We start from the raw sequence: 16,059 nt of genomic DNA on the forward strand, positions 1-16,059 counted from the left end.
CTGGATTTGGAGAGAAGCCTCTGTTTCCTTTTGAAATGAGACATTTCACCTGATTTCGTCTGAGGTCCTTTTCCGACCTAAAGTCTATAATCCTTTCCCGTTACCCAGGGCAAGAAGCATCGAGAGAAAGGACACAAGGACACAACTTTGCAGCTTTGGTGATAGTCCCATCCTCCTGCTGTCCCCTGGGCCAGCTACGACGGGACGTCAAGAACATTAGTCCACAAACCTTTAATGTCCCTCCACCCCATCCCACCTCCTCCCAACTTGCTCAGACAAAAGCCCAATGGAACTAGACACCCAGCAGGGCCCACAGGTGAGAGGTGCCAGGCCGCACCTCCAGCTGCCCCTGCTCAGCCTGGCCACACCTTGAGGCTCAGGAGCCATGGCTTCTAGAGAGAAGCCAACCTGGGGTGCCCCACCCCCCCACCCCAGGCCCCGAGTCGGTACCTGCGTGGATGTGGGTCGGCAGTGGCCGCTCTCTTGGCCCGGCCTGGACCTTAACACTGGGCACTTCATTATGTAGCGGTCGCTCTGCTCCAACCCCTTCACCCGTCTCTGAAATATTCTGATTCCCAGCCTGTAATTTGCTTTCTGGAAGCGGGGCAAATCCACGTGCAAATGAAAGAGGAAAGCACAGTTAATGGGCCGCAGTTAGAGGTCAGTGACTCCGCACAGCAATATGATTAGCATCGCTGACGGGAAGCTGGCCATCCTCTTGGACGGGAGGGAGGGAGCGGCAGGGACGCAGAACCTGGGTCCGGCTTCCGGGCTCTGGCCGTCCAGCCCCACCAGGGAAGCCCTCCCGGCTGGGGGACATTTGTCGGACAGAACAAAGACCGGTGCCGGAACGTCCCTTGATGGGTGACAAACGTGTTCACACCTTGTCTCCTTTGACCCTCACAGATGTCTCATAGGGTGGGCTTTCTGATGCCCATTTTACAGATGAGGCCGCTGAGGCTCAGAGTAGGTAAATGACGAAGCCCAAGTGCGGATGGGGATTGTGGAGGCGTCAAAGCGGAAGGTGACTGCAGACAGGAAGAGAAGGAGAAGGGGCCGGATAGTTCCTGAAAGTTCTTCCCCCACTATGACCACAGCCCCCTCGGGAGAAACTCTGGGCTTGGTCAGGGGAGGGAGGACAGAGAAATGGAGGGAAGCCCAGCGGCGTGGCTCAGCGGTTGAGCGTCAACCCATGAACCAAGAGGTCACTGTTTCGATTCCCCGTCAGGGCACCTGCCCGGGAAGCGGGCTCAATCCCAGGAGGGGGTGTGCAGGAGGCAGCTGATGGATGTTTCTCTCTCATCTATATTTCTCTCCTCTCTCTCTTCTCTCTCTCTCTCTCTCCCTTCCTCTCTCCTAAAATCAATAAAAACATACTTTTTTAAAAAAAGAAATGAAGGAAAGAGGAAATGGAGGTGAGGAGAAGAGAAGAGAAAGGGGAAATTCCAGGCTCCCTGGGGCGGTCTGAACCCTCTCAGGAGCCAGGCAGTGAGTTTAAGCAACAAGAGTGCCCAGGGAGCTACAACCCCCCGCCCCCACCCCACAGGCCTTCAGCTGCTGCCTGGATCAGGGCAGCGCCCTGGCGCCCTGGCCCCCAAAGAAGCGTCTCTCCCCCTCTGATGGGCACCCCTCGAACCCGAGCTCTGAAACCTGCTTCCCTGAGCCTTCCCTGGTTGTGTGGGGCCTGAAGCTCCTACAGTTTGAGGGAAGGGCATCTTCAAAAACAAACAACAACCTTACTTCTGCTAACTTTCCAGTCATTTGGTCTTGGGAGCACATAAGGGGCCAGAGTGCAAGGGAGAGGCCCTGACGCTTCTGCCCCATCCGCTCCAAGGTCGGTCAGCCTCTGTGAATCTGGCAGCACCATGTGTTCGAGGCATGAAGCACTTGCTAAGCACCTACTGTGTGCCAGACCCTAAGGCAAACACTGGGTGTGCCCTCCCAACACAGACACTCCCAGATCCAGCAGGAGGTGGCTGTGTTAGGAATCAGGGTGGCAGTTGCAAAGATAGAGGCAGGTACAATGCACAGAGGAGGAGTGATCAACAATCAGGAAGACTGCCTGGAGGAGGCAGCATCTGAGCTAGGTTAACACACCCAGTGGTCTTCTGAGAGCTACCTATGCCCAGCCACTTCTAGAGCACAGAGCCTGGCTCTCCCCCGTCTTCTGTCTCTCTCGCTCCATCTCCACAGATGCCTTTCTCGGCCTCCGTGCCCAGGCTCAGCTCGTTCACCCTCCCTGAATGGGAGCTTCCCAAGAGACATCAGGTGTCCCTGTGGGAACTATTTCCCAAACCCACCTCCTTCTGCACCAAGCAGGCCGAGTATCCGGCTTAAAAAGTGAAGTCACCATCGGGAATCAGGATGCAGAAGTAATCACATTTGACAAGAAAAATGCAAGCAGTTGGGGACGCAGCAGCCAGTGGAATCGGTTTCAAACCTGGGGCAGATCATGTTCCTCCTCTGCTCGAACCTCTCCATTTTTCATGCCTGGGAAAAGCCGAAGTCCTGATTTGGCCCCTCACCTCCTCTACCATTTCCTCACCTCCCTTCCTCTGCTCCAGCCCCACCAGCCTCCCAGCTATTTATCAAGCAGGCTGGGCACAGACCTGCCTCAGGGCCTTTGCACTGCCCTCCCCCTGCCTGGAGCTCCCTTGTCTTAGGTACCTGATACTCACTCCCCACCTCCTTCAAGTCTTAATGCAAATATCATCTCCATGAGGCCCACCCTCTTATCTGCCCCCTGCTTACAGAGCACTTACACCTTCTAACCCGCCTTCTACTTTACTTATTATATTTGTTGCTGTAGCTCCCCCCCCCCCCCAATGCCAGCTCCACGGAGCCAGGAGTGTCTGTTTGGTTCATCACTGCCTCCCTAGTGCCCAGAGCGGTGTCGGGCATAAAACATTCGCAATAAACATTTGTTGAAGGAATGAAACAGAAACAGAACATCTCTGGGTAGAGAGATTATGGGTAGTTCTATTATCTTCTTTGGATTTTCTCAAGCTCCCCTAATTATCTTGTTTTACTTTTTTAAAAAATGTTTAAACGATAAATTACTCTTTACATTCAATGTTATTTTGTACTCGTTGTATCGCTGTTGTCATGGCTTTTAGAAGTCGTTTTTTAAAAGCCCACCGTTTCGTTCGCAAACGCTTGACTCGGTTGTGTATTTGCTGGGAGATGAAAGCGCCATTTTTCAGAAAACGGCTCCGGAATCCTTTCTGAGGGGCGTCTCCGGCGACCGGCTCTCCTTTTAAAAGCACTCGGCCTCCATCTCTATCTTTAGCAGGAGCTGGAGGCTCGCCCCTGGCCCAGGGCGGCTGGGGAAATAAAGTGTCTGAGCCCGCGATGTGCAAATTGACCTGGATCGTTTTCGGTTTGCACTCACGTTTGCACTTCGTAAATATTTGCCTGGCGTCCGGCGCTCACACCTGCCTGCCGGCCCCTCCAGTGTCTGGGAGGCGGCAGGCGGCGCGTGTCCCCGGCCCCACCTCCCACAGCCACAGGTGTCCCTGACAGCGCCTGAAACTAATGGCCTGTGGCTGGCCGCTGTGACTAATTCTCTGATTATTGACTTTATGATTTTACGCTTAAAACTTCTTTATAATAACACACAGAAATGTTTAATGGGCTCTATCCAGAGCCATAAAAATTACTTATTGAACATGCGTTTTAAAACTATTAATCTATTGTTTTCCATTAATAACGGCTCTCCAAAGAACAGGCGACAGCTTAATGTATCCACCGCATTTCTCCAAGAAAAGTGGCTTTTTAATATAAAAAAAATGCTGCTCCCCAGGCGTCACAGGTTGGCTGGCCACCGGTCAGCTGACCCTCCCAGACCGATGTAGGCCCCACCCCTCCCCGAAGGCGCTCCGTGGATTTCTGGAAGGAACAGGGGCTCTGGGAGGTTTTCCTGGCCTCGGAGAGAGGTCGGAAAGCCCCTCTCCTCACTGTCTCTTTCTGTGCAAAAGAGAAGAGGAATTCCAGGGGCCTGTCCTACTGCCCCGGATGGAGACCAGAGGGAAGCAGGCAGTTTGCTCCTCTCTCTACTCCCGTCCGCTCCGGAAGGTTCCAGGTAATCACCTGGCGGCACCCACCGCTTCCCGCTTTTTCTGTTGCAAGCCCCTGCTGAGAGGTTTCGGCGATACTATCCCCTAGTTTTTTGCTATTTTAGGTGTGCGATTCCCCCACCAAGCATGAGGTGGCCCCCCACTTCACATGGTAAGAGTCACCCCTGTGGCCCCACATCCAAGGACATGTTCGTTCATTCAACAAATGCTTGTTGCGTGTCTACTATGTGCCAGGCAGTGTTCTTGGTTCTGGGGAGAGAGCAATAAACCAGAGACTCCTGGGCCTCGCCCTCACAGAGCTGCCCTCTGCGGGGGAGCGCAGATGGCAAGCAGGCGAACACTTGTAGGTCATGTTAAGTAGTGATGGAGGCTGAGAAGCGAATAGGATGAGATTGTGACTGGGGGTGGGTTGGGACCGCTTTAGACAGAGCGTCAGGAAGGCTTTTGGAGAGCTAGCCTTTGAGCAGAGATCTGAGTGACAGGAAGGAATCAGCTGTGAGACATGGGGGAGGAGCTTTGCAGGCAGGGGAAAGGCAGTGCAAAGGCCCTGGGGTGAGGTGTACATATGGCCGTCTCTCCCTAGGAGGAGGCCCTACCCAGCCAACCACTGGCCCGTACCTGCGAGGGCAGGATTCTGCTCAGACACTGCCTCACACCCTCCACGTGCCTCCTGGGGACCCTCAGGGCCATAGAGTCTGAGAAGCACGTGGCCTTGTCTGTTGAATGAGAAGATACTTCTGAGAAGGAACCGAGCCATCAGGGGCCTAACCACCCCCACCATCATTTTCCAGCTCTTCGCTCGGTCAAACGAATTCGAGTGTCAGAGAAACCGGATGAACGTTGGAACACACGTGATCCGGGATCAATACTGAGCCCAATGCCGTGTCCCCCTGCTGGTAAAAGAGGGTCACCTGACCCCTGGCCGGCCTCAGCCCGTCACTGTGGACACAGCCACCCACTGCCTGGGAGAGTCCGCGGAGAACATGGGGCTCCGGGCTGGGTCTGCACAGCAGAGACACGACAGCCACCTGCGGTTTAAAACAGTGATGGTGAACCTTTTGAGCTCGGCGTGTCAGCATTTTGAAAAACCCCAACTTAACTCTGGTGCCGTGTCACATATAGAAATTTTTTTATATTTGCAACCATAGTAAAACAAAGACTTATATATTTTTTTAAATATGTTTTATTGATTTTCTAGAGAGGAAGGGAGAGGGATAGAAAGTTAGAAACATCGATGAGATAAGAAACACCGATCAGCCGCCTCCTGCACGCCCCCCACTGGGGATGTGCCCGCAACCAAGGTACATGCCCTTGACCGGAATCGAACCCGGGACCCTTGAGTCTGCAGGCCGATGCTCTATCCACTGAGCCAAACCGGTTCTGGCAAGACTTATATTTTTGATATTTATTTTATATATTTAAATGCCATTTAACAAAGAAAAATCAACCAAAAAATGAGTTCGCGTGTCACCTCTGACACGCGTGTCATAGGTTCGCCATCACTGGTTTAAAAGATATGAACAGGCGCCGGGGTGGAAACTTGGCCACACGTCCCTGGACTCATAAAAGCGGAGAAGATCATGCCAAGCATTCCGGCAGCGCTGCGGCTCAGCTGAGGACTCCGGGTGGGGGGCACACCTCTGCCCAGGCCAGAGGTCGGAGGCATATGCAGTGCCCTGGTGACACCCCCACCCGCTCACCCTGCCTCTAGCCCAGTCTCCGGAGGGCAACCGAGAAGATCATAGAAAGTAAACAGGGCCCGGCCCTAACCGGTTTGGCTCAGTGGATAGACCGTCAGCCTTCGGACTGAAGGGCCCAGGGTTCGATTCTGGTCAAGGGCATGCGCCTGGGTTGCAGGCTCCTGGCCCTGGTCGGGGGCATTCGGGAGCAACCAATCGATGTGTCTCTCTCACATCAGTGTTTCTCTCTGTCTCTCCCACTCTCTCTGAAAAATCAATAGAAAAAATATCCTCGGGTGAAGATTAAAAAGAAAAAAGTCAACAAGACCTGGCCCGACCCCACGTGGCTCAGTGGTTGAGCATCGACCTATGACCCAGGAGGTCCCACACGGGTTGGATTCCCGGTCAGGGCACATGCCCAGGTTTCGGGCTCATCCCCAGTAGGGGGTGTGCAGGAGGCAGCCGATCCATGATTCTCTCTCATCATCGATGCCTCTCTCTCTCTCTCCCTCTCCCTTCCTCCCCGAAATCAATAAAATCTATTTTTAAAGTTTGCTATAAACAGTAAGTTGTGCGGCACCTGCAGCCTCATGCATCTCTCGTTTACCGCGCCCCTGATGGCATCGTCTTCTCTTGTACTTGATTTAATCTCGTGTTGTTTTGTATAGGAACGTGCTGTCCAGGCCTGTAGCCTGGGAGCAGCGGGCTGGCCGTACAGCCTGGGTGTGTGGTAAGCTGTGCCACCGGGGGAGTGGCACGCACTCTGTGACGTTCGCAGAGCAGCAAAATCGCCGAATGGCCCGTTTCTCAGAGCGCACCCGGCGCTAGGCGGCGTGTGCCTGTATATTGCCACTGGGCATGGCTGGGAGAAGTCAGCGCTGTGGGCACGACTCCACGGCGAGAGGACAACCGGCAACTGGCACGGACGTCTCCTGGGTCCGGCCCTGTGCCCCGCTTCCCTTGGCCGATTGAATCAGCATCCTCTCACTGTAACGCACCGTAAGCATGGGTGGGATGGCTTTTCTGAGCTCTTTGTATCCTTCCAGTGAATTATTGGAAACCCTTGAACTTTAAGTTGGTGTCAAAAGCAAGGGTGGTCTTGAACCGCCTGCGCCTTGCTGCGTGTGCTAGCACCCCCTCATCGGGTGTCAAGCAGAGGAAATGAGCCCGGCCAGTGTGGCTCAGTTGGTTGAGCATCATCCTGTGCTTTGAGAGGTCGCCGGTTCGATTCCCGGTCAGGGCACATGCCTGAGTTTCAGGCTCAATCCCCAGTAGGGGGCGTGCAGGAGGCAGCCAATCCATGATTCTCTCTCAGCATTGATGTTTCTATCTCTCGATCCCTCTCCCTTCCTTTCTCTCTTTGAAATCAATAAAAACATATTTTTAAAAAAAAGGAGAGGAAATGAGACGATGCATGTAAAGCCCTCAGCTCAGGGCCTTGGAATAAATGTCCAGCAAGTCCTTGCGGTTCCTCTAGCACAGTGGTTCTCAACCTTCTGGCCCTTTAAATACAGTTCCTCATGTTGTGACCCAACCATAAAATTATTTTCGTTGCTACTTCATAGCTGTAATGTTGCTACTGTTATGAATCGTCATGTAAATATCTGATCTGCAGGATGGTCTTAGGCGACCCCTGTGAAAGGGTCGTTCGACCGCCAAAGGGGTCGCGACCCACAGGTTAAGAACCGCTGCTCTAGTGTCTTCCGTTTGGTGCTGAAGCCCCGGCTCCAGGCCTCTCTGCTGTGGGAGCTGAGTCGCTCCCTCCCCGGACCTCGGCCTCCTCGTCTGGAAGCCGTGCTGCCGTCAGGGTAAGTTCATGGACACGGATCCCTGGCAGGCCCGGCACACGCCACGGGCTCCTGCTGGTTTTTACTATTGAAACCAGGGCTGACCTCTGAGTCAGAGGAGCCGGGCCCCGCCCTGACCCTGGCACAGTTCTTGGCCTCCCGGAGCCCCAGGTCCTTGTGGGGGGCGGAGAGCCAGAGCCGGCTCCTGCAGGAGGCTCTCTCACCTCCCAGGTTACCCAACCTCACCGGTTGCTTATCAGTCTGCCGGGCCCCAAGCCTGACGCAAGCCATAAAAGCATGATTTATTCACCTGTCAGGAACGTCAAGTGGGGGCTGGCCTGGCCTCGTGTGACCTGCCGGGAGGACCATGGGAACGCCACGGGGCGAACACAGACAAGACGGACGGACGGCCCGCAGGAGAGAAGGCCCAGGGAAGGGGTGGTGTCACCCCAGCACGGGCGGCGGCTGCCGATCTACCTCCCTTCCCTCGGCCCATTATCTTTTGAAGTTCCTGCTCCGCATAGCGACCGGGACAGGAGGGAAAGACCCACGAAAACCAAGTAAAGAAATAAATGAACAAAGTAGCCGCAGACGATGACCCAGCCCTGAGGAAAGTGAACACAGCAATGGGGTACAGAAAGGCTGGGTTGGGGAAGGTCAGTGTTAAAAGATTTTTTTAAAAGTAACATTATGACTCTCATATTGATTTAAAAAATGAACCAATATTTCCCTAGCTGGTTTGGCTCAGTGGATAGAGTATCCGAAGGGTCCAGGGGTTCAATTCCAGTCAAGGGCACATGCCAGGGGTGAGGGCTCGATCCCCAGTAGGGGGCGTGCAGGAGGCGGCCGATCAATGATTCTCTCTCAACATTGACGTTTCCATCTCTCTCGCCCTCTCCCTTCCTCTCTGAAATCAATAACAATATTTTTAAAAATGAACCAGTCTTGCCCTAGCCGGTTTGGCTCAGTGGATAGAGCGTCGGCCTGCGGACTGAAGGGTCCCAGGTTCAATTTGGGCCAAGGGCACATGCCTGGGTTGCGGGCTTGATCCCCAGTAGGGGGCGTGCAGGAGGCAGCCGATCAATGATTCTCATCATTGATGTTTCTATCTCTCTATCCCTCTCCTTTCCTCTCTAAAATCAATAAAAATGTATTAAAAATTTAAAAAAGAATACTTTTTAAAAAAACGAACCGGTCTTAAAGATTTTATTCAACTCATTATTAATGAGGGAAGCCAGTTCAAAGGAGAGATCACAGGACAGACGCATTTGCAGGTGAGGAGAGTTGAGATGGGTTTGCAAATAGCCAGCAGCTGGGTTCTTCCCCAGAAGGGGATGTAAGTCAGCTGACCCTCCCCTCCATTTGCACATCCAAAGGCGAGGCTGTTTGCTTCACTACAGGTTCTCTACCACTTAGAGCCCTGGCGATCTCTGACCGGGAGGGACCGATCTCTCCCACCTGCACTTTGAAAGCATCCTGCTGGCTGCTGAGACTGTAGTTATTTTTAAGTGACCTTAGGGCCCTGGCCAGTGCAGCTCAGTGGTTAGTGTCGGCCTGGGCCCCGAAGGGTCTCGGGTTTGATTCCCAGTCAAGGGCACGTACCTGGGTTGCAGGTTCGATCCCCGGCCCTGGTTGGGGTGCATTTGGGTGGCAATCGATGTATCACTCTCACATCGATGTTCCTCTCTCTCCCCCCTTCTTCCCTCCCTTCCACTCTCTCTAAAAATATTCTCGGCTGAAGATTAACAAAAAATAAATTTTAAAACTTTAAAACACATACAAATGACTGTAGGCAGGAGCCTAAACTTCTCGGGGAGGAAGTTTCCTTAGGTCCCCAAGGCTTAGGGGAGTTCAGGAAACCATCCTGGAGCCGGAAGCTGGAAGGAGGGACCAACAATAAGAGGGAGAAAACGCCCACCTCCTGGTGGAAATGGTGGGACCTGCTAGAAGCCACTACAACTAACCACGCCTCCCCTCCACGACCTCCAGGAATCCCACCCAACAGGAAGCCAAGCACGTGGGCACCGAATGACGTGCCCAGGAGGCTCCCCGGCACCATCTGTTCCTAAAACCGGGAGCCACGCCAGGCCCCCCACAGCCGCATGGACACGCGGTCTCCTCGCCCAGGGGCCTCTGCACGTGGATGGAAAGGAGTGAACGACTGGCCTGTGCGACCACCAGGATGAATCTCAGAGGCACTTGGATGGAGAGAAAGAAGCCAGACACGGAGGAGCGTAAATACAGGCAAAGCTGGCCTCTGGGTCTCGCCCCGGGGGTGTCACAGGGGCGTCTGCCTGGGAACTGGGCCGAACCCTAGAGGTGAGGGGGCAGCTGAGAGGCCTTGAAATGGATCTCCACACCCACTGGGTCTCTCCCACGGAACCTGGTGTCTGGTGCGGCTCCAGGGTTCTCTTCCGTGAGCCTTCCACCGCCTTGGAGCTGCTGGACAAGACCGGACGCTGTTGAGTGCACTGATGCTGCTGCAAATGCCTCTAGTCCAGAAAAATGCACACTGTGTCCGGAGGAGCTGCAGGCGGTGACTGACCGAGGGGTGCGGACAGTGAACCTTCCACCGCCTTGGAGCTGCTGGACAAGGCCGGACGCTGTTGAGTGCACTGATGCTGCTGCAAGTGACTCTGGTCCAGAAAAATGCACTGTGTCCAGAGGAGCTGCAGGCGGTGACTGACCGAGGGGTGCGGACCAGTTCTGTATCCGTTAAGCGAATTCACCCAGCGTTCCTGGTGGCCTCTATGTGTCCACTGACTTTTAGGGAGTGTGGAAAGGAAGAGGAAGAGGAAGAGGAGGAGGAGGAGGAGGAGGAGGAGGAGGAGAGAATGAGAGAAACACATGGATTGGTTGCCTCCCACACACGTCCCGATGTGCTGGGGACTGAGCCTGCAACCGAGGTACATGCCCTGGACCAGAATCCAACCTGAGACCCTCCAGTCTGCGGGCAGACGCTCTAACCGCTGAGCCAGACCAGCCAGGGCTGTGTCTACTCTTGATCACCCTCCCAACCAACGGTAACAGAATGTACCTCTCACTGTTCCCTCATTCGTTAATGAGTTAAACGGAATCTCTGACACCTGTGCATTTTCTATTTGTCTGGTAGTCAATGCTCCTTTATCAAGATCGATATGTTTTTCTGTATGTGTTAGACTTCAATTTTTTTTAAAATGTCAAATAAGAAAAGTTGGGTTTAAAGGGGCAGGAGAGGTGGCTGGGGTTCCCGCTAAGGCTGCCCTCCTCAGGCCCTGCATTCCTGCGTGGGACGTACAGGACAGCGGCCACGCCCTGGGCTCCCCACGGCGGGTTGGCATTTCCCAGGCTGGCGTCTGACTGAGCCTGCAGCCTTGAGGGGGAGGGGCGGGGAGGAGCAGGCGGCTGCCCATGGCCTAACTTCATTCACTGAATTCAAAAGCCACAGTGTCCCTCTCCCCGGGGGCAGGCTGATCGGGGCTCCTCCCCTGCTCCCAGGATGCTAACCTGCTAACCAGGATGCTAACCCACTCACCAGGATGCTAACCTGCTAACCAGGGTGTTAACCTACTCACCAGGATGCTAACCTGCTAACCAGGATGCTAACCTGCTCACCAGGATGCTAACCTGCTAAAGGCTGGGGGCTTCCTCTAGTTCCCAGCACAGAAATAAAACAGAGGAGGGGTGGCCGCCTGCATCAGCACCGCCCTCGCCAGGGAACCCTGCCTCTGCTGTCACATTCAGGGAAGCTGGGCAAAGGGACCTGGGAGGTAGGTGGCCCCCTCCTTCCGCTCCTGAGGCCTCTGAGCCCCATGAAGATTGGCAGACCGTGAGGATTTGAAAGATGTGGGTTTGGGGCCACCCCGGAACCTGGGAGGAATGGCACTCCATCCCCAAAGCTGAGCCCCCAACACGCACCCCCACATCCATGAGAAGTGGGTGGGGCCCCGGGGCTGAGGGGGTCTGGGGGGAGGGAGAGCGCCCAGGCCGCCTCCCGGCCACCCTCCCCGCCCCCTCATCCTCTCCTTTGCCTCCATTGTCTTCAGGTGCCAAACCTCACACAACTCGGGACACAGCCCCACAGTGACCTGCCAAGACCCCAGGGAACTGGCGACAAGCAGCTATTGTGGCCACTCCCGCTGCCCTCAGAGCCCTGCTCCCACCCCGGGAGCTTTCCAAAGGCTTCTTGCAAGTGGCCTGGGCTGGAAGGAGGCTCGGGGCAGGCCTGTCTCTACGGAAAGGGATTGTTCCTGTCCTCACTGTGGCCAGGACCCCGTCACATCAAAATGTTGGGGTGTTGGACTAACACCTTCCCATTGGGTCTCTCCCTTGCTCGGCATTTCATCACGATAATTTCCAAACACAGAAAAGTCAGAAGCGCACAAGGAGCACTCGGGTACCCACCACCCGGATTCGACTTCGCGTGCTGGGTTCGTGCTCCGTCCGTCCGGGGTTCTTCCTCTTTTTCACTCCTCCCTCTGCGGGTTAACGGGTCCCCTAGCCCCACGCTGCTTGGGTTTGTCACGGGCGCCTGGGAAGGCGTGGGGCTGGGCTTCGGGACCCCGTGGGGTGTGAAGGCGGCTGTCAGCAGGCCTGTCACGCACAGACGGGAGGCCCTGGTGACACCCAGAAGCGAAGGAGCGGGGCACACGGCAGGTGGCGCTGCGCTGGGACTCCTGCCTCCAGGCCTCCCGGCCTCCGGGCCCTTCACAGGCTCAGACAGGAACGCGAAGGCCAGGGCACCACCTCTCAACTCCGACAGCCCGCAAGCACCACCCCGACCTCTTGATCAAACCTTTAAAATAAGAAGAGGAAACAGGGATTGAAAAGTAGGTTTCCTTCCCTTTAAAAACATATATTTTTTATTGATTTTAGAGAGGAAGGGAGGAGAGATAGAAACATCAGTGATGAGAGATAATCATTGATCAGCTGCCTCCTACACGCCCCACATTGAGGATCGAGCCTGCAGCCCGGGCCTGTGCCCTGACCAGGAACTGAACCATGACCTCCTGGTTCATAGGGCGACGCTCAGCCACGGAGCCACGTCGGCCGGGCTCTTCTCTCTTTTGAAAACCAAAACTCCATTCCTCCCACACACATAGCTACACACTCCTATGCACACCCCTCAAAAGCCCTTACTAATGCCCTTGCAGACACACCCTGACACACACACACGCACACAGCAGGGGCTCCCGTCGTGGAAAGTCTCAGAGAAAGCAGTGTCATCGGGCTCTTTCAGTTGAGCTCAGATTTCGTTTCTCCATTTGGGAAAATCACATTTTCAAAATTGCTTTCACGGGATTGATCGGAAGCCTGGGAATTGGCCGGATCGCAGCCCCCGCACAGTTTCACCGGGGCTTTATTTATGAACACCCTCCCTCTCTTGCAAATGAGAAGTTGGGAAATCCTTTTTAAACTTAGCGCTCTCACACCTGCTAAGCCGGTTTCTCAAACGCAGAAACCACTGACCCACTCCCGGGGTTCCTTTGATAGTGAGAGATCAAAGATTAATAAAACAGATTCACTGCAGCTGTCGGGCCCTTCCACTCTCCCGGCTCAGCGAGACCTGGCACCACTTTACAGGCGAGGAGACCGGCACTTAAGCAAAGCTGGACCAGCCTTGCTGAAAGCAACCTGATCAGTCAGTCACGAGACACACCGCACCCTGGGAAGCAGGAAATGAGTGGCCAATGAGTCGTGCTGTGGCAACATGGCTTTCTGCTTGGCTCCATGAGAACTGACTGAGTCCGTTTAGGGAGGCATTCCCTCTCCTTCTGGACCGAAAGGCAAATCTTTACCATCTTCCTTCAGGCGTGGGGGAGGGGGCAGTGTTCCTGCTGCTGAGAAGCACCATTTAAGGAACCTGCCCCCAAAGGGGGGGTTCTGACCTGGGCCCACCCAAAGCTACAGAGCATTCGGGAGGCTCTTGAATTGGGTTGGGCAGGGGGTGGGTTGCATCTCTCCTTTCACAAACTTCTGACTGACATTTAGCATTTGCTCCTGAAGTCACGTGGACAATCACACGCTTCTCTCCTGCCATAAACTGTTGGGTCCTGTGGTGGCTCTAGTCCCGCAGAATTTCCCTCTGAATAACCAAGCACTGACATGATTTACCTGGGGTCCTGGGAGGCCCTCTGGTTTAACCCCTACACCAGGGTTAATGCCAGTAGCTCCTATTCAGTGGCACCTTCTACATACCAAGCACTTTAAGTCCCCAGCAACCCCAAGCAGCAGGGGCCGGTACTGCCCCATTCTACAGAGGAGGACACAGAGGCCCAGAATGGCCAGTCATTGGCAAAATGTCACAGTGAAGCCGGTGAGTGGCCTGAACTCTGACCCCGGGTGGTTGGCATGAAGCACATTACGCCAAGATCTGTGTGTCCCTCGCTAGAACACAAGCCTCGAGTGGCAGGGAGGGCGGCAGACGTGGGCGTCTGCCAATTTTTTGTTGCAACTTTTTTTTCCACCTCCCTCGTTTAGAAGATCTACCAGCTTGATTTCGAGAAGCAAATTAAGAGTGAAGAGCCCAGATTCCTGAAATATTCTAATTCACTAGATATCAGAGAAATGCAAATTAAAACGACATCCTGAGAGCACTTTACGCTCATCAGAATAGCAAAAAATCAGGAAGGCGGAAATGAGAGAGGTGGAGTGTTGGCAAAACTGCAGACACAGGAGCGAGAGGCGCCCAACTGGTCGGGCTGGAGCGCACACCCACCCTGTTTCTGAGCTGGCTCTGACCTGGAAGGTGGAGGTGATGTTATCTGCACCAGAGAATGGTGCTGAGGACGTCAACAGCTGTTGGCACCAAGCGCTGGGGAGGGCTCCGCGGAGAGGGCGTGGCGACTGTAAGCTCCCCCAGGGCAGCGCCTCTTCTCTGCCCCTTCGCTGTGTCCCCAGTGCAGGGTCCCGAGCCCTGGGGAAGCGAAACTGACACTTCTTGACTAAATGAACGCATCTACAAACTGTACGGGAGAAAGGTCTAGTGAACAATGGAAAAGGCTTAGGAATGGTGACGACACAGAGGAGGGAAATGAGGTGTGTCCCCTCCAGACGCCAGCTGTCTCACTTCGATAGATCTCAGAGACGCTCTCCCTCCGGGTCCCCCGGTAAACCAGGGACCAACAAGGAACATCCACGGGGAACAAGCAAGTCCCTGTGGGAGCCACACGGGAGAATGCTCCTCAGCAGGTCGAATCACCCGGAGCAGGCGTGCACGCCTTTCTGTAAAAGGCCAGATGGCAGATATTGTAGGGTCTCTGTTGCAGCCTTAGATTATATGCAAATGAAGGGGTGTGGCTACCCCAACAAGACTGTTTATGGATGCTGAAATTTGAATTTCATATCATTTTAATGTATCACAAACTATTATTCTCCTTTTGATTCCCCTACACACACACACACACACACACACAACCATTTAAAAACTTAGTTGACAGGCTGTACAAAAACTGCTGTGGCCCAGATCTGGCCCTCGGGCCCTAAAGGTGTATGTCTCCCCCCTGGATAAATTCTAAAGGCACCGCCAACACAGGATCTTGGGCAGGATGAGGGTTAAGGGCAGGTGACATACGGCCTAGTTTTCCGGGAGCAGACTAGGTTGCCCCATGCTGTCCCCATAATTAGTGGCTCCCCTTTTTCTCCCAAAAGTTCCAGATCGAAAGGTGAAGTATATACACCTCCCCAAGTTAAACCATCATTCTTTTTATATAAACTAAAAATGTATGTTCACCAGTGTGCCCCCAACATCTAGAGCAGGGGCCAGCAATTTTTTTCCTGTAAAGGGCCAGGTGGTGAATATTTTAGACCTCGTGCCATACGATCTGCCACTGCAACCTGAGAGCGGCCACAGACAATACAATACGTAAGCGAGCCAGCGTGGCCGCGGACCCTGAAACTCAGTGATGGACCGACACTGACACTGGAATTGCATATCCATGTCACATAATACAAAATATTTGTCTTTTGATGTTTTTCAGCTAATTAAATATGTCAAAACCATTTTTAGTTTGGGGGCTGTACAAAATCCGGTAATGGGCCGGATTTGGCCGGGGGCTTGTCCATGCCTGTTCCGGAATAATGTGGTACACGCTGCATAAATGCCTGTCTTTGCTGAGGACACGCACAGATTAAAGGACACAGAAACACCTGAATGAGGGTTTGGGAGGGAGGTGGAAGGGCAAAGGGATTGGGAATAAGAAGGGAAAATAATGACATAAGAGAACCCAGCCAGTGTTGCCTAGTGGTTGGGCGTCCACCCATGAACCAAGAGGTCCCTGGGTCGATTTCCGGTCAGAGCACATGCCCGGGTTGCAGGCTAGATCCCCAGCAGGGGACATGCAGGAGGCAGTGGATCGATGTTCCACTCTCACATCGATGTTTCTTTCTCCCTTCCCTCTCTCTAAAAATCAATTATCTCTATGAACAGTTGCTATAATCAAGGAGAAATCAGAGAATAAGAAAGATCTTTTGGAAAATAAGAACATATATGCTGCCGAAACCGGTTTGGCTCAGTGGATAGAGCGTCGGCCTGCGGCC

The 16,059-nt window shown here is 54.0% G+C and overlaps 1 protein-coding gene across 1 annotated transcript in view; it reads right to left on the reverse strand.

Moving 5' to 3' along the window:
* Positions 1–6,351, reverse strand: part of LOC102255000 (chromosome unknown open reading frame, human C1orf127) — a 20,766-nt gene extending 14,415 nt beyond the window's left edge. The window contains 4 exon segments of the mRNA XM_005873475.1: positions 451–594; positions 2,301–2,440; positions 4,673–4,813; positions 6,336–6,351. Coding sequence (XP_005873537.1) covers positions 451–594; positions 2,301–2,440; positions 4,673–4,813; positions 6,336–6,351 — 441 coding nt within the window.
* Between the last annotated feature and the right edge of the window lie 9,708 nt (positions 6,352–16,059).

Source organism: Myotis brandtii, unplaced genomic scaffold, assembly GCF_000412655.1.
Source record: "Myotis brandtii unplaced genomic scaffold, ASM41265v1 scaffold410, whole genome shotgun sequence".
In the NCBI taxonomy this organism is placed as follows: Eukaryota; Metazoa; Chordata; class Mammalia; order Chiroptera; family Vespertilionidae; genus Myotis; species Myotis brandtii.